This window comes from Coloeus monedula (genome assembly GCF_965178545.1).
Source record: "Coloeus monedula genome assembly, chromosome: 5".
Classification (NCBI taxonomy): Eukaryota; Metazoa; Chordata; class Aves; order Passeriformes; family Corvidae; genus Coloeus; species Coloeus monedula.
The window spans coordinates 64,544,358-64,563,298 of record NC_138785.1 but is presented as its reverse complement, the minus strand read 5'-3'; the positions used below and the strand labels follow the sequence as shown (position 1 = coordinate 64,563,298).

The 18,941-nt window shown below is 40.9% G+C and overlaps 1 protein-coding gene across 2 annotated transcripts in view; it reads left to right on the top strand.

Moving 5' to 3' along the window:
- The window catches only part of ABLIM2 (actin binding LIM protein family member 2), a 131,285-nt gene that overhangs the window by 21,864 nt on the left and 90,480 nt on the right, over nucleotides 1-18,941 (top strand). Inside the window, exons 1-2 of one of the 2 annotated variants that reach the window (XM_082281609.1) lie at nucleotides 7,068-7,202; nucleotides 14,848-14,991. In XM_082281609.1, the coding sequence (XP_082137735.1) occupies nucleotides 7,187-7,202; nucleotides 14,848-14,991 (160 nt within the window). In that variant the 5' untranslated portion in view covers nucleotides 7,068-7,186. Of the gene's footprint in view, nucleotides 1-7,067; nucleotides 7,203-14,847; nucleotides 14,992-18,941 lie in introns of those variants that run through there. The other variant, XM_082281610.1, reaches the window with a different exon arrangement.

Sequence of the window (18,941 nt, the reverse complement as noted above, 5' to 3'; positions counted from 1 at the left end):
TAAGTTGATTCTTAAGATTTTGGAGCTTCTTATGGTGGAACTGAGCAATAAAGAATATCAATTAATTTAGACACACTCCAAGAAAAAAAAAATCTGCTTTGTTTCTTGGTATTAAAGTGAGCTCAGAGACATAATTGCATTTCAGATGTTACTGATGGGAAATTGTAACCTCAGGCAAGCAGGGGAAAGGCTGAACTTTCTGGTTGTGATGAGCCAGTTGCTAAGATAAAAACTTGGCAGAATTCAGAAATGAATGCTGATGAAAGTCTTCGACCCAGATCAATAATAGTTTTACTGGTGGACTTTATTGGGAACAGGGTTAAGGGTAACAGCTTCACATTTCCAATGATGACTTCTTTTTTACTTTCCAAATAGCATTCTGTGTTGTTGACAAATTCCTCAGTGATCATCAACCAAAATGAATGTATTTAAGTTGGATCTGACCTGCTGCTTTGCAGCTACATCCCTTTACAGAGAATGGGATTTGGAAAGCAGGCAGAAAAATGTTCTCTGGCATGGTCACTGTGGGCTAAAGGCAAGGATTAAAGTGCTGGGAATTTGTGCATGTGTGTGCAGGACACAGAGTGCTGCAGATGAGGATGTGTCTGAAATCCCCACTCCCCTCTGGGGCCGATTTCTTGTTCAGGTCTTTTCACTTGGGATTCACAGTCCAGGTTGTAAACGTGATTTTCAGTGTCTCTCTCCTTTGCAAACCCAAGCAGAGCTATCTATGCAAACGCCAGGGTTGGGCTTGCAGCTTCCTGAGCCTCTGAGGAAAAGGAATTTGCACCCATTGGATTTGCACCCATTCCCGATTGGATCTGTCAGTGTAAAACTCACCTTGCCAGTTGTTCAGATGGCCCCAATCTGAAGATGATAGTCAGTTTTTCTTGCAGAGGATGGTCTCTACATGTGTGCTTGGCCATCTCTTTACTGTCCTGGTAGTGCCATGTGCCATAGTTGGGCTGAGCTGCAGGGTTTGCAGAAAGGCAGCCTGGGCATGTGGGATGAGTGTATCCAACAAATGTGGCAAGGATTCAGAAAGGTCCCTATGGTCACAGAGTCATTGTTTCCTGGAAAAAAGGAAGGCAACTCTTCAAATGGAGACTTCTCAGATCTGCTGGGTGACACCGAGTACAGCACTTGGCACCCCACACTCACAAAAGACACAAGCTGCAAACGAGCACACACGTCTGTGTCCACTACGTGTGGAAGCCAAAGGTGCTTTCCCACAGTCAGCCAGGGACAGCTGGGAAATGGGAAATGAAAAATCAGCTTGCTCTGCCTTTGGATGTGTTGAGGAGCAGGTGTGAGGAGGGGTTTCCAGCCTTGCAGTTTGGACTTACATGTGTGGCATTTCAGGCACATGAGTATTCCCTTAGACCTAGACCCAGGCCTCTTAACTCTCAAAATCTACCAATTTGGTGGGGATGATGGGGGTGGGGTGTGTGCATTTTTTAATTCTCTTTTTTTAAGAAACCTTCAAAGTTAAATTTATTGATTCTAATTAAAACACATGAGAGGTTGAATGTTTTTTTTTTCTGAATAGCACCCAACCCACATCATCATTTGATAATTTTGTATGATAGGTAGCTGATGATTGTAGAATTATGGCAATGTCTGTGTAACTTTTCAGAAGAGAGCAATGCAGTGAAGGTGCTTTAAGTCTAATTCTTTAGCTAATACTTCTGTTTATTCTCTATCTAAGCACTTGAAATTTCCATTGATTAAAAATCCGGACAATTTAAATGGTAATTTTATATATAAAACAATGATAAACTAAAATTTAGTAATCTCTCTCTCTTTGTATGCATGTGGCATCAGCCCACACAGAAAAATCCTGCTCCATGCATTCATTTACTCCCAGAAGAAGTACCCGAAAATTTTCTTGGCATCTTTGCAGTGCCTGTCATCTTTCTTGCACCACTCATGAGCCCCTAAATGCGAAATTCACATTGTAGTTTAAATCCTCCTGTATTCAAAGATATAAATGAGTTTTTCTAACTCTCATGCCTACCACATGCAATTTTTGGCCACACCAACTGACATTTATTGCCTCATTCTGCTTCTTTGATTTCCCTCCCATAAAATGTTGGGCTTGGATTCTAATTTTTTTCTGGGTGGTTCTTGTTACAGTACCTTTTCTGTTGCAGGCAGGATGCCTTCCCTTAATACAATACATCCCATTATTCTAGCTCACCACTGGGTATACAGTTTCCCTCTTGCTTTCCGAAGTCCTTTCTCTGAAAAGTCCCTTGTAATGCCTGACCTTTACGAAACTAATACCTTTTGTTAATTGCTTGTCTTATCCTTATTGCATGACAGGTCTTTTTCTGAGCTAAATTGTAGACTGTGACCTCTACTTAAGCAGATCTTTCCTTATCTGATGTCTGCTCCATTTTACTGGCAATCCCTATCAGTTTCATAAGGTCAGCAGAGTCCCTGTGTGGCAGGTTCATTCCTGAAGGTGTGTGACCTGCAGGGCTGTCTCTGTGGCTCTCGTTGTCTCTTTGCTGATAACCAGACCCCATCCCTTTATCCTCTGACCTGTGTCACTCTGCCAGCTGCATTCTGGACATGCTCTCACCTCATTATGGGCCTGTGTTTGGTTTTTTCAGTTCTCTAAGCGTTTTCTTGCACCCTATTTTTAGGTTTGATATACCTCTTTTTCCCATTATAAAAACCTCTGCTAAAGGCTTTGTAGGGTTTATGTATGATTTCTGCTCAGTATTTTGGGTGCACAGTTTGCTGAAGAACATTAGATGGTGCTTTCATTCTAGTTGGGGGAGCACATGGAGCTAATGCCAGCTTTGGTCTGGATCTAGGTCTGCTGCAGGAAGGTCCCCCTTGGAGAAAGGAGCTGGGAGTGCGAGAAGTTCTGTTTTCATTCACCTGACTTGCTGGCCAGTAGTCAAGGGCTATCATAATGGATTTCAGGGCTGAAGGAAGCTCTTTATTCCCAAGAGATAGCAAGGAGCAGAGCAGGACTCATGACCCAGTTACCTCTGAAGCAAACAACTGCCTGCTCCCCGTCATGCAGAGCTCATCGTGGATCCTCAGCCTGACTTCTGCTTCATAAATATGCAGGATTGGCACAGAATCACAGAGTGGTTGAGGTTGGAAGGGACCTCTGGAGTTCATCTAGTCCAGCCTTCCTGCTGAAGCAGGTTCTTTACTTCAGTGCCTTGTACGAGAGCCCACTGTCTCTGACCTGCTTGTATGTGTTTTGGTTAAAGATGATCATGCACATGGCTCATTGCTGTGCAGTTAATGAGAAGTGTTATCTCATGCATAGCCTTGAGGGTGGAGGTGTTTGAGAGCCAGAAGTTTAAACTCAGGCTGTTTCTGAGCAGGACAGGTCACTGAGAGCAGGGTTGGGTGGCTTTGCAAGTCCATTCCCAGCAGATATAGGATTCATGCAAGAGAGGCTGGGCAGAAAGTTGGAAGGCATGATTTTAGTTGTAGAGGCACCATTTATCCAAGTCATTTACCCTTTTCCTGCTCATTTTCACTTCTGCCATGGGTTTGTCCTTTTTTGTTTCTATCATGAATGCTTGAGGACATGGGCCATTCAGCAGTAGTTCCAACTTTGGACATGACTGCAAGGAATACATCAGTTCAATTAATAAATTGTGATAGTTAAAAGGAAATACCTATTACTTAATTTTATTTTTGTCCTAGTTATAAAGTGTTACCAGAATCATTATACCTAGAGATATGTTTAATTTTACTGTATTTTTCATATAATAGAATATCCTGAGTTGGAAAGGATGCACAAGGATCATCAAAGTTCCAAGTTGTAGCCCTGCACAGCACCATCCCCAGAAGTCACACCAGGTGCCCGAGAGCATATTTGAACTCTGTCAGGGTTGGTGCTGTGACCACTTCCCTGGGGAGCCTGTTCCAGTGCCCAACCACTCTCTGGGTGAAGAACCTTTTCCTGCTCTCCAACTTAAACCTCCTCTGACACAACTTCAGGCCATTCCCCGAGGTCCCATCTTTGGTCACCACAGAGAAGAGAGCAGTGCCTCTCTTTGTGATCGTATTGATCCCCAATAGAAAATCCAAATTAGCACTAACCTGGGTCAAAACTATCCAAAAGCAAAAATAACATGAAGCAGCACTGCAACCAGTTTTTTCAACTTAAAAGGAAATGCATCTTAAAATGTACTGAGAATATCTGTGAAGTATGATGATTTCTTGTATTTTCCAGCCTTTTCAAAGTAAAATTCATTAATTATATATTATTTATGAAAAGTTAGTATCTTAATCTGTATTGAGACTGGACTCTGTAGTCTCCATTTGCTATAAACAGACATATATACAATTGGGTAGAAACCTGATGAGTGCCTTGAAATCCAGGGACATTGTTTTATAAAATCATAAAGGCTCCTGAGTTGGAAGGAACCCATGGGGATTGTTGAGTCCAGCTCCTGACTCCACACAGGGCAACCTAAAATTTAAACCAAGATGCCAATCCCAAGCAGCATAAGAGTTGCTGCAAGCAAACAGGTACATACCTGTTGTATACTGCGAAGTCCCTGAATCTCAGGTGGTGTTATAACTCTGTCGCTGTTGTGCCGAGAACGGCGAATAATCATGACATAAATCCAGGTCAGGGAAGATGGCTGAGGCCAACGTTTAATGCAAAAAACCCATCTTTTTATAGTGTGGTTCGCAATAGAGAAATGACATGATTGGCCCATTGGCCAGCCAACCGCCAAAGTGATTGGCTGAGCAGAATAGTTCCCATTCTCAAAATATTATTCTCAATGAATCAAAACAACTTCCACAACAACTTGTACCTGTGAGATAGTTTACAAAATAACAAACCATTTCTCAGCTAGCTTGCATGAGAACGGAGACTTTCACAGGAGGCTGTAAAAAGCTGGAAAATTTCTCTGCTAGCTTTTTTTAGCATCTACATAACTCTTGATTTTTTAAAAAATTCTTAGTTAGGAAATACTTCCATATTTCGTAGTGAGGAAAAAGCTCTACATTCTTCTACATCTAGTAAAATAATTATTCCAAAACATTTTCGGAGACAGGCTGTGGAAAAAGTTCCAGACGGGCCTAGTGAAGTGCTGTGGACGTGGAAGAACAGGAACAGGGTTCAACTATATACTGTCACCTTCGTAGAATCTTAGAATCCTATTGGAATATCTCAAGTTGAAAGGGACAAGGATCAAGTCTAACTCCTTGTTCCTTGCAGGAACTACTTAAAACTTAACTATAACCAGTCCGGTTACTGCTGATGGTCACTTTAGCTTACACTGGGAAAGAGGACAGTGAGTACAGGAAAAAAGCATGAGTTTATTGGGAACAGGTCTGAAATATTTTTAAAATGTCATTTATAACTCACGGTAGCACAGGTTATAAAGATTTTGCAGCCAACTAATCCATTTCGGAGTGGCCTAAATTTGTTGCTGTCTGGTTGCTGTTCGCAAAGATGTTGATGAAGGTGTTGACCTGGGTAATGTAACCCTGGAAAAAAGCAAACCTGAAAGAGAGGATGGGCACTGCTGTGGCTACCAGGACTTCACTTGAGATTGTAAGAGGAGCCAAGTGTCTTGTCCTTTTCCGTAGCAAGGGCAGTGTGCTGTTATTCCTGTTAAAACAGTGGAGTTACAGGTGTTTGGCCTGTGTTGATTTGAGAAATCAGGTTAAAGCTACACAGTTTTCTGCATCATTTGCAGCAGGAGGTCTCTGATCTCTCGCCTGTGCTGCTGTCACTGCTGCCCTTTGTCACGCTCCCCCGAGTCAGCCCATCATGCTAATGAAGTGCAATGGCCTCGTGCTTTGTGCCTGTGAAGCCCATGAGTGGTGATAGAGTTTCTCAGAAACACCATGAAAATCCTCTGAGCTCCTCGAGTGTGATTTCTCCTTTGCTGTAGGCAACTGGTGAGACTTCAGGGGAGGCTCAGGGATCACACCTCAAATTGTAAATACAAATTAGTGCACTGTGTGGCTACATGATGATCATACAGTGTTAAAATGCAAGTTACCAAGCATTTAGCCTTGGAAGCCTGGCAAGCAAAGGGAAAGGCTATGTTAGAGTGAAAGCCCTTTCACTTTTCCTGCCTATTAATTTACGTGCCTTCAGAGTGTTGCCATTTAGCAGAGTGCCTTTTGTGTTTCTGCCAAGCTGAAGTAGCTGCTGGGAAAAACTAAGTAGGCCAAATCTGCAAATGTCTGGAGAGCTCAGCCAGGCTGGCTGATGGTGATCCAAAAGAGTGTGAGGATGGATTTGGCTTCACACGGGCAGCACAACAATATTGAACAGAATAAAATGCTCCCATAAGAGTTTTGTGTCAAAACGCAGTTGCTGCAAGATAATGCATATATGAGATTTTTTTTTTTTAATTGATTAGTTCATAGTTTTGATTCAGTGTATGGAACCTATGATCTTCAGATCTGTGCTCTGGGTGTCAGGCCATGTCAGCTGAGGGCTATTTAAAGTTACAGACCATGTCTGGCATGGCCCAGGGCAGTGGTGTACTCACCATATAGATTTCTGACGTTAGTCCTTATAGAAATGCTCATTCTGTTCCCATGTAGTGCTTTAAATAGCTCAACACATCAGTGCTATTCCAGTGATACATGTTTCAACTCCATATGAGCAATCGGGAGGAGATTTTTGGCTGGCAGGTATCTCACAGTGAGAGCATCTCACTGCTTACATCATCTCCTTTGGACATCAGTGCTGTGCCCTCCTGCACCAGGGGGAAGGGACTGCTGTGTTGGGGGGATGTCTAAAGGGGTTTCCCTGCTATCTCAGCCTGTATTTATGACAAGGAGTTTGAAGGTTTTAGTTCTTTTAGCCTTTCTCCCCAGGTGCCCAGCACCACCCTGAAGCGGCTGTGGTACCACCTGATGCAAAGACACCCCTTGCTGGCAACGTTCTCCATCTGGTCTCTGCGGGACCCTGCCAGTGGTGCCCCCTCCCATGGACGTGACAATATTTCGGCTTCTGTAGGATGCTATTTTTACACGGTGGTGACGGCGAGGTGTTGGCTCAGCTCCCGCCTGTGCGTGGGTGCTGCAGGAGTCATCTGACCCTGGGCGTGTTGGGGTCGGAGTGGTGGCTGTGGCCGCGCACGCTGCGGATCCCGCTCCCCACAGCAGTGGCCACATAACGGCAGGGCTTCGGGTGGCACTTCCCCTCTGGAAGGGAATTCATGCAGGAATGCCAGAAGACACAGGTACAGTGTGATGGCTCCACGTTTTGGACAGCCTAGACCTGAAATGACTTGTTTTTCATCTGGGGCTGTGGTAGCTAAATCACCGATGCTGTCACAAGAATAACAACTCTGTGTTTATGTGGAAACACAGCAGTGGGGAAAGATGGTTAAACATTTATTGTAAATTATGCTTTGTGTTCTTTTAATTATATGAATGATGATTTGGAAATTATAATGATTCTGGTAGTTAGCTGACAACTCAATTTGAAAACTTTCTTTGTTTTTATTAATTTAAATTGATTTCAGAGTTTATATTAGACTGTAAGGGGAAAAAAGGCCCTATTTCTTTATGCATATGTCTTGGAGTGTTCTTTCTATATCCTTTCTCATTGCAATCTAGCTAAACCTGTGCAAAGGTAGCCTTTACAATGCTGCAGTAGTAGTTACTCAAATTCAGCAGAGATTTTTTACTAACTGTGTTTGAATTTGGTAAATATTTTATTATCATAACGAGGGCAGGAGGTTAGCTTGTGCTAAGTTTGTTTATGTGATGTGAATTTAGCACTGAGCATATGGTGAGATTTGAAGCTCTTGTGTGAATACTTGAGCTGTGTTGTATCTTTTGTGAATGGTTTATTCACATCATGCTGGATAACACCTCTCTTTTGCTTCTGGTCCCATAAACTCTGTAACTGGAGGTAAAAGCAAGCACTTGCCTCAGTTGTGCTGTGTGCCTGCTGCCCTGTATCAGCTGTGGGTTTCTGTTTTGATAAAGATGTGTAGGAAGTGCTGGAAAAGGCATGCCTTGGAAAGGCACTGTAGGAGTGGTTGTTTATTTGTGTTAGAGGCAGGTATGCATTTCAAAAAGGAGCACAATTCTTGAAGCCTTTTTTTTTGTACTTTTGGACAATGTGAAAGAATTGAGTTGAAACCTATTGACATAGAGATCATTGAATTTGGCAAATATTTTCTCTTATAATACAGGAACTAAGGAGAGAGGTAACAGTGCTTTGCTGTAGGAGCCACCACAGAGGTCTTGGAAAGAGCAGTGAGCACTTCTAGGGGGGTGCCCGGACCCTCTCAGTGCAGAAGAGCACTGTTGGGAGAGGGACTGAATTCGTGGGCTGGGGACACCTCATCCCTCTGTGTGGCCAGCCAGCTGGAGGGCTCAAGGGACCACATAACATGGACACTGACAGCAAAAATTCTTTCCCTTTATCCTCGTGATCTCCTGGTTTCTTGTGAGACATACAGAAGAACAGGGCATTGTGTTACCAGGAGAAGGCACCATAAAGCAGGGAAACACATTGTAAAGTCATTTAACACAAGGTGCTGATTGAGGAATAGGGTAAACCAGGTTACCACAAGTCATTTAATATGCTGTTCCAGAATATCTAACAGCTCCTTAGGCAGGGCTGAGGGCAGGGAATTGCTCTTCCCCACTGCCGAGTGGCATTGGCTGGATGGATGGGAAGAGCTTCTGGAGTTCCCATTACACAATTACTCTTTTCCTCATCCTTTCTGTGGAAAGGACCAATGGGGTCTCAGGCCCCCACAAGGCTCCATAATGAATCACTGGTTCTTAGGAAAAAAAAAAAAAACAACCCCCTTATCTAAATTAAATTTACAGGTGACACCCATGTAGTTCTCTGATCACTGCATGTATTACCATATTATGTATTTCTGTGTTATCCTTACCCTCACACCAGCACAACTCCTCACCACTGGATTTTAGACACAAGGCAGGGAGAGAACAGGGGCCAGCCATACAGCATGAATAATGCTTCACTGGGATATTTACAGGCACTTAAATGCTTCTTTCCTTTGTTTTCATCTGGATGTTTTTAAATTCGTCCCTGAGTGTTTTGACTCAGTTGACACTGAGAAGGGTTTGTTAAAACAACAACTTAAACTCCAGTCTCTAATTCCAGCCTGGTGCTGCTTTACTTGTCTGCTTCTCCTTTAATCCTGCTCCAGGAAGATTGCAAATTTAATTCCCCTCTGGGCTGCTGTGAACCTCACCCTCCCCAAATCACTTGATACAGCATGTCAGTAATCAATAATTCTGTCCTGTTTCTCAAATACTTAATGAGTAAATGGCATTTGGGTCTCATATTAGTTTATTTTGATTTTCAGTAACCACCTCTAGATATAGAGATGAAACGTTTCAGTGTCAGCACAAAGATAATTTGCTGGTAATTCCATCATGCAGAATAATATCCCTTATCAGGACTCTGAATTTTTGGTTCAGAGTTGGAATGTGGCCTTTGCCTTTGTTGAAAAAGCTTAACATTATTATGAACTAGAGAGCTGATAATTATAATTTTAAATATTGATGTCTAGTATTTTTTCACCTCAAAAAAATGTTTTCATCTCATGAAGCAAAAGGTTGTTGATTTATAGAGGAACCTGTAGTGCTGATAGTTGCTAAAGAAAATTGATGTAGCTTTTCTGCTGATGGAGAGTTGCTGTTGCAGGCAAATGATACTGTATTTGTATGAGCCTGAAATGAAAGACCTGCACTTTTTTAACCCGACCTCCAGAAGACAATAAAAAAAACCCAGAACAACCCACAAAAAGGACAGGGGAGGTGGCACCCCCAGGCCCTTTGGTCTTCCTTTCATTGTTGCCTTTAGGCTCTGGTTTTGCACTATCCATCCAGGAGCCTTGGTGAGGAATTACCATTTTCCCTGCATTGAGAGGTAATTGGGGGGATTGCAAGTATTAGGAATAAAATTTCTTTTCACATAAGTGTTGTCTCTCCACTCAAATTACACCTTTCTTTAGATCACAGTACTCTTTAAAATGTCTATCTCACATAAGGACAGGTTGGATGGGGCTTTGAGAAACATAGTGTAGAGGAAGGTGTCCCTGCCTATGCAGGAGGATTGGAACTAGGTGACCTTTAAAGTCTCTTCCAACCCAAATCATTCAAGGATTCTGAGATTAGAATATCAAATTGTGTCATTTGGCCCTTTATCATTTTGGGCTTCTTTAATCAGCAAGAGCAGTAAATCTATTAAACTGGTTTTTTAGAACAGGGTTGAATAATGTGGCACAAATGAGTTATGAAGCCTTAGTTATGTCTGTGTAGTAAACAAAGAAGGTGGAAGTCTTTATTATTAAACTTTACAGCTGAGGTTTGATTCCAGATTAAATGTACATTCTTAAGCATGAAACTTCTTAATTTTCGGTACTTGATTTCCAAGCTCAGAAATGGCTTCTGTAGGGTTCCTCTGAAGAGTTAAAACACACCAAACTGGAAAAAGCATTAGGGCTGTGTTGAATTCTGCAGTTTCTGGACATTTTTCTTCATCAGGTCTGTAATCTACCATGAAGATTTCTTATTTAGCTGTTGGAGAGCCTGACAGCAAAGGGGTTTGTCATCCTCTGCATAGACCAGTCCTAGACTGGATCTTTTGCCAAGAGTTTGATTTCCCTCAGCAGTTTGCTCACAGCAGAGAGAAGGTGACATTTTCTGTCCCAGGCTCCTGAGCAGAGCATGATCAGGCACTTGCGAATCCTCTCCCTTCTGTCACCTCCATCAAGTTGTCTTGTTCTGCTTCCAAAGCGTTGCTGTCTCAGCCAAATCTTTTCCTTACCTCTGGCTCCTTATCCCAGTCCCCAGGGATGTTAAATCCTGCTCAGTCTAGCAATGCCGAAGGAGCTGGGCTTAGTCAAAGGGATGGGTTTTTTACCACGATTTTCATGGTGGATTTTCATGGATCCAGTGTACCTGTCACAGTGTTCACCAGTGTCAGGCTGCAGCCTTTACTCCAAATACTTCCAAAAGCATTGTGCTCTACTTTCTTTTTAACATTGAAAACCAATATATTGTATACTATCCTTTTTTCACCTTTATAAAAAGCTTAAATTTTGTCTGAAATTTTCCCTGAGGAAGTGAGTTTGAGAACAGCAAATGCGAGTAATGTTCATGTAAGTGGTTAAAGTTTGGCAAAGCTCTTAGGCAAATATTGTGATTCTTGGGGATGGTCCTGTGCAGGGCCAAGAGCTGGACTTGATGGTCCCTGTCAGTCCCTTCCAACTCAGGATATTCTGTGAATCTGCAGAAGTTATAAGCACACTGAAAACATCACTTGACAGTGGTTATAAGATGTGTAATGCAGCTTCAATAATAAGCAGTGCCGCCGTCCCCCCTTCCCGGTGGTACGTGCAGCAAGTGCATGTCTGGACTCAGCAGTGTAGGACTAAGTCTGAGGAGTTGATCTTATCTGACAATTTTTAGCAAACTGTTGCTGGTTAATGTGCCCTACTTGGTCCAGAACTGCAGAATTATCTGCTGCGTAGCCTGGTGGAGACAGACTGGGTCTTGACATCAGAGATGTGTGAGCACTGGACTGTTGGCAAGAATATTGGCAGTGATGTCCCCAGCAGACAAGTCTTGCACAAAGAAGTGCTGTGGAAACTGCTCGTTCATTCCTTGCCAGTTTTTGTCCTTGTCAGAAAGTGAGTGCAGTCAGATCCTTTTAGGGTTTAAGGATTCATGAGGATACCTCTGCTGGGGCAGAATGTAGTCTGGGAGAAAGGGAAACTTAGAGAATCAGGTATTCAGTTGTTTTTTGGTTTAGAAAAAGTAATTTAAAGTTAAGAAGGAAATTTCTGCATCTCAGGTTATAATGCAAGCATTTAATTTTTAATGAACTCTTTAGTTAGTTAAAATCTGATGAGTAGTCTCAGATCATTACATTCCATCAGTATCACTCATTAAATGTGTCGATTGTTTCATCTGCTGCTTTGAAGACTGATTTTGATACATAAAGGCATAAAGGTAGAATGCTGAAAACTGCCATGTAAACATGTCTCCTTAAATATGGTTTGAAACGTAAGTTAAAATGTGAAGTTCCCTAATAGAATTAGTTTCTCAGAATTTTCAGGAGCTGATATTTCCACGTAAATCATATTAAGTGTCAATGTTTTAAAATATAAATTAATATGTGATGAATTATATGATTTTGTTGGGCTAGATGGAAGAGCAAGTGTTTTAAACTGTCTTCAGAAGGACTGCTTTGTACTGATCTCAGAGGCAGTGTATTCCCACTGGGGTTTTGTGTGAAGTACTGAGTAGCTAAGTTCTGAACGGAGAGAAAAGAAAAATATTTATTCCTTTGTCTGTGGTGTATATTTTAAATATGCTTTTTGTTACTTCAGGATTAATGGAAAAATTCCAAAAGAAATTCCAAAGAAGAATTTAACAAGAATACTAAATATTTCCCTTTTTAATTTATTTTATAGCTGAATTGCTGGGGTTTTTTTGATTCTGAACCTTGCTTTAGAGACCCAAGGAGAAGGAAATGTGTGAAGTTGTCCTGCTCCATATATCTGCACACTGAGCACCAAATACATTGTGGAAAACAAATCTTTCTGTTTTCTGCCACATTTTCAGTTTGCAACAATTTCCAGAAAACAAAAAAACTCAGCTTTGCAACAATTTTCAGTGTTCTGCTGCTTTGCAGAAAGGGCAGCATTGGACTCCCAGGGGCAAGAAAGCAAATAGAAAAGCAATGTTTTCTCTAGAAATGTGAGGCTATTGTCACTTTAGGGAAGGAGGTGTGTTTGGTGGGGTGGGCTGCCCTCGGGCTCACTGGCAGTGCTCCTGGGCTCCTCCTGGGCGTGCTCTGCGCTGCGGCTGGAATTCCTGAGCCAGGTTCCTCTGGCCTGTGGGACACACCACAGCATGAGCTGGCAGCTCTCTACACTGGCCAGGCACGGATGCCTCTGGAGAGATGCTGTTCTGAAAGGCTGAAACGTGGGAATAGTTGAGTGTGAAGAAAAGTCAATTGTTTAATTGTTCCAATCAGAATTTTATATTTCAAATGCAACTGTTTAGGCCAAAATGTTCTGGCTGTGGTCAGCTCCCTTTAAGTCAAGTCTTTCCTGAATTAGGTGCTACAAATTTGATGCTTGTTAGCAAGTCTGAAGAGAGCAAACCTTTATTTATAGTTGCAAACTTTTAGCAGCTATTCTAGTAACTAACTCAGGAAAATACTTTGTTTTGGTTTCTTACAGGGTTGATTCTTTAGCAGGGTGGGTAGTTTGTTTTGGGCAGGTTACAGTACAGAGAGATTCTTGTGTCAAAAGTAAAGTATTGCAAAGTTCAGAGTTTCCTCTGTTTTTATTTGAGGAATAAATCAGACCCTCATAGTAGCCTGAACAATGTGTACTGTTTTCTCTGTGTAAGTTTGGGCATCTGCCTTTCTATAAACTTCCAGTTGCCTGTTGTGCTCATGTTGTTTTTATTGGAGATGTCCTTAATTATAACCAGGCCTTCAGTAACTGCTCCAAAGTTCACATTGCCTTGAGCAGGACTTTTTTGACCATCACAGAACATGTAATTTTAGCAGACAAGGCAAAGTGCTAATGGATGGTGAATAATGCCATGAGGAGCTCAGTCCCATGTATCTTCTGGGTAAAGAAAACCCCAAACCACTTTAGTTACAGGAGTAGAAAGTGCTGTTTTGGGTAAAACTTGCAGCAAGTCCCCTGGAAGACTGTGTGGGAGGGGAAGCTTAGCGTGCCACTGAAATACTGACTCCTTCAACTCAGTGGATGTGGAAAGGCCTTTTTCTCTTAAACCTATTGGCTTATGGGAGGTTGCTCCATCTTGACTGGTTGGTTGGTTGGTAAGTTTATTTTGTAGCTAGAATTTAAACAAACTCAATCACTTTGAAATAAGCAATCCGGCCTTGGAGTAAGCATGCCACATTACAGAAGAAAAATGTCATTTACTTAAAATGCTTTATATGCTTTCCTTTTATTAGTTCTTCACACAAGGAAAAAGTCAAATCTGTTCAGCTCTTTTATAATTAATCGTCTTGATGTTTCCTCTATTGCCTCCTAAGTACACTGTGATAAAAAATTGATGCAAGTGCTGCAGCAGGATTGCAAGAACAAGGTCATCTCTCACCTGTTCCACACAATACATTGAGATACCAACTTCTCTTGTGTTTCCAACAGCACAATAAATGCAATTCTAATTTACATCACAAGATGGCAGCAAATTTTTAACTCACTTAATTTTCACTAACCTAGATTAACCTAACCTCTTGAAAACCTGGTTTCCTTACAAAATAACAGAAAACTTTGTTTTATGGTCAGATATATGTGGTATTTATAGGGATGTCAATGTTTCAGAAGTACTCAAAACGTCTACAGAACTATATTTCTGCTTTAAAATCAGTAAAAAAGGCATTTACCATGAACTTTAAAGATCAGTAGCTCATGGTGTAATAAAGGTTACGAAGTGCCATTAAAGATATTTTGAATAAAACCAATAGATTTTATCTATAGTCTTTAGCTTTTATCTGTAGTCTTTGATTTCTTGAAGAGAAAATATGACAAAGCATTTCTTGAAATTCAGGTGGAGGCTCTCAAGACTTGATCATATGGATTCTTTCTTCTGTAAGGAGTTCTGATTTATGTTTTAAGTGTGTTCAGTCAAAAGCTTTCAAAGTTATGAAATGTCAGGGTTGGCTTGGCTCAGCTCCTTTTGGCAGATCTTTTCTCCTGTGCTGCCCAATCCCAGAAGTTAAAACTTTTATCTGCTTGACCTGATTTGTCCCAGGTGTTAATTGTCATTACTTGTAGGTCTTACAGAAGATGCATCTGATGGCCTTTAAAATGCTCTACCTTTTGTTTTCCCTTGCAGTTTCACAACCACAGGCTGTACATAGCCAGCTGGAGAAGCCATCAAGTACTGCAATTCTCTGCAATACCTGTGGAAAACCATGCAAAGGAGAAGTTTTGAGAGTTCAGAGCAAATATTTCCATATTAAATGCTTTGTTTGCAAAGGTAAGTGTTTGTGACTGCTGCTTCTATGAGTAGGGCATTAGCAATGGTGTGTGTGACTTAATGACCCTGGTAACCTCACAAGCATATTTTACAATCCAATACATGCCTGAAAGGATTTACTGTGAACTTTCTGACTGCTTGCTGTAAAATTTTAAACATCCTAAGTCCCAAAACTGGAGTATGTTTTCAAGGGATGTAAACCTGTTTATATCCATGTTGGAGTTTACTACAGAGTTGGGATGTCAGTTTGGGAGAACAATGCCGGGCTAGGAGAGAATTAACATTTTCAAAGAAACTCAGAGGTTATCTCTTTTCCCACTCTCTAATGAATGCCATAGGGTGGGTCATGGCCACATCTGTTCAGGTTCTCTGGTGTTGGACTGTGATCTTTGAATTCCAGTGTGGCCCTCTGTGCTTTTCCATTGTTTGGGGGGAGGGACTTGGTTTACTCCAGGTTGGTGCCTGATGATCTAATATTGTCACATGAATAGCAGAAGGATGGTCACAGGAAAAGGGAATTAACTGATACAACACCCCTTCTGTAAGTATTTGCTTATTTGAAACTTAATCTGGAAGTTGCAAAGATCTAATTTGTTTTTAGTGTCCAAGTACATAAATGTTAGCTCATGTTTACTGAACAATCTGCTTACTCCATTATTAACCAGTACTTCAAATGACATTTATTAATCCTTGTAGCTCAGTCTAGAAACATGAGCATATCTTTGGTTCCAGATGTGTCACTGTAACTATTTCCATTCCTATTTAGAGGAAATACTAGGAAGAAGGCTGTCACTATCTGTTAGCTATTGCGATATTTTTAAAAATCCCATGGGATTAAGTGTGTACTATTAAGTAACTGAGGCAATCTTTAATGAGTTAGACAGGCAGGACTAAATGTTCAGCTCAATAATTGTGTTCTTTGCAAAATTGCACAGCATGCAAAATAAGCATAGTGCACTTTCCTTAACAGTAAAAATATTTTGGTCACCTATTCAGAAGAGGTTGGTATTTAAAGCAGAACACGTCCCATACATGCATCTTTTAAGCTCTTTAAACCACGTGTTCTAATGGGAAATTTCATGATCAAATCAGTTTTTCAGACCTAACTCAGGAAAAGAGCAGCTGATTTGTTATTCAGGAGTCTTGTCTGCATGAAGCTTCAGGAACATTCTGGTATTTACTCCATATTATTATCTTCATGGAATCAAAGCCCCCTTTCTGTTTTACAGATTGGCTATGAGAAAAGACAAATCCTTCAGAGGGAACAGGACAGAATTGTGCATCAAATTTTTTATTTCATAGGCCGTCTCCATTTAGATGATGCCAGGTCACCAGCAAATGCAGCATGTGGTTGCTGAATTGATCCACTGGTCCCAAATTTAGGCAGTGCAGAGGGTTTTTTTCCCCACCCCCATGCAGAGGAAAATGATGAATGTACTGTAGAAGCTGCATTGCCCCTACCTGTCTGTAAGAGATAAGAAGGAGTTTTTTCCCTTCAGGCAGATCTTGGATAAAATGAGAGAGAAAATCACAATGTTAACAAGGTAGCAAGGTAGCATCTGTCAGCCACCTGTCAGTCTCTCAGCTGGCACAGGAGAAAGTGTCAGAGATGTGTGGTTAAACGGCTGCTTGGTGTCAGGGCTCTTGGAGGACTTAGACTCCTCCTTACTAATCATTTTTCTAAGTGCTAAGTTTGCACACACGGTTGGTTTGAGGGTTTTCCCTCATTATTTAAATGCTGTAATTTCTTTTATCGCTTTTCAGGGGTTTCCATCAATTTTCTGGCATTCTTCTGGTATCTGTTTTTGTTTCATTTCTGGGTTTTATTTGTTACTTAAGAAGCATAAGTTGCTTTGTAATATGGATTTGCCACATTGTCACGTGAGAAGAGCTTTGGAACAGAACAGTGCATTGAATGTACATTTCATGAGCTAGCATAAAAGGAAAAAAATCAGGTTAGGCAAATGTGACTTAGTTTTTAAATTAATGAATGAAAGAATACAGTCCATGTGTTAGGATTTAGCAAAAAAAATTGTGTTCAGTTCTGATCAGTTAACCTGCTTTCAGCCTTGGAGGAGAGTTTTGTGCTGTGCACGGGCAGGGTGATGATTCTGGGAAGGTATTTATCTCAGAGTTGATTCCTCCCTTTGCTGCATTTATTTTGATGCTACTCAGCAATGCAGTATGTCCTGTCTCACCTCATCCACCAAAGACAGCATGTGGAAAGAGGCTGTGTGTCCAGCACCCAGTGCAGCTGCAGGACTGTCCAGGACAGATAATCCCATGTGCGTGCTGGCTGCATTGCCCTGCTAAGATGCCTGCCTGCTTGATTGACTGCCTCTGTATTCAATCATCTTGTAGCCTGCATCATAAAATATTTAATATTTACAAAGCTGCAGGAAATTTTGATCCCTCTCATAGAAGTTACAGCTGTATAGTGATGGAGAATGCAAACTGAGAAAGAGCCCATGAATAAGAATGACAAATGACTGTGCCTTGCATGGTGTCTAGAGGTATTTGGGGTCTGTTTGAATGATCTCATCAGTGACAAATGATATTGCACTGGAAGAAGACATACCTTTTTGAATATGTGTGAAATGTGAAGCTGTTTCTTTGAAAGTGTTGGACAAATTATGAGGTTTCAGGGGGTCAAATACATTGAATTGTTTCCTTTTTTTTTTTAAGGGTAGAAAGGTAGTTTTGTGTATTGCCATACTGCTGTCTGATTATTCATGGAATGGCTGGGTTGGAAAGAACCTTAAAGATCATCTCATTCCAATCCCTCTGCCATGAGGAAGGACACCTTCAACTAGACCAGGTTGCTCAAAGCCCCATCCAGCCTTGGACACTGGAAAACCTTATGGGGGACTGCGAGTTTCAGAACGGTAACAGCAACTGTATAGATGCCTTTTGTATTGAAATTAAATTACATAACCAAGGAAGGTTAGTATAAAGTTACTAATTCCCATGCAGTTTTCTTACAATCCCCAGGTAATGATTCTAAACAATTGAAAGTTTTTAAAAGGTAAGCAACTCTTTTATTATTCAAGACTAAGAGATACATCCAGATTAAAAAATTTAACAGCAGTACTGGGAGCATCTGCTAGTTTTGCTCAGTATCAAAGTTTAATAGGACCTAGGGAGGTGAATAGGCATTATATATAAGGTTTAAACTCATGTCTATTTGTATATGTTATTTCTTGTTTAGATGCACCTCTAATCTGCTAATAAAATGCTGAAGGGAACATGCTATCTAGTCTCACTTCAAATTTTTATTTAATTTTTAGTTTAAAGTATATCCTATTTTAATCAGGTTTTATAAAAGTACTGTTACAATGAAGCAGTTGCCTTTGATATAGTGAGGCAAAGTTTCATTAGACTTCAAGGGCTTTGGTTCCCATGTTTGCTAATTCTTTTTTTATTTGTTACCACTGTAATAAAAGCACCAAGGAAAATTACTAAAGTGATAAAATATTAATGACTCAGACTGTCAAATTAAAAAAAAATGTGGTGACTCTAAACTATACAGAGGGTGTTTGTCATGTCAGGATGGCATTTAATGGAGTGAATGGTATTAGACAAATACTAACTTGGAGCTTCTTTACAGCAGTGTGATCCAGTAGACCCAGTAAAGAGACACATTAACCTAGAACTGTAGATAGGAGAGATGTAGGTGCTGTGATTATATTATCTTGGGTAGCCTCTCAGATCTTTAATAAGGCTAGAAACTACCTTGTTTTAGGAGTGATTGTCAAGTATTTCATTTTCTGTGCTGTGATAGTATCCTGGCATTTCCAAAGTGGCAGTGGCCAATTTAAATGGGGGAATCCATACCATCCTGCTAAAGAGTGTTCTTTGTACATATATGAGAAGAACTGTAACTCACATCTGTGTCCTTTCCTGGTTTGTCTTGATGAAAGGAAGTAAACTTCCAGTCTGAAGCATAGAGA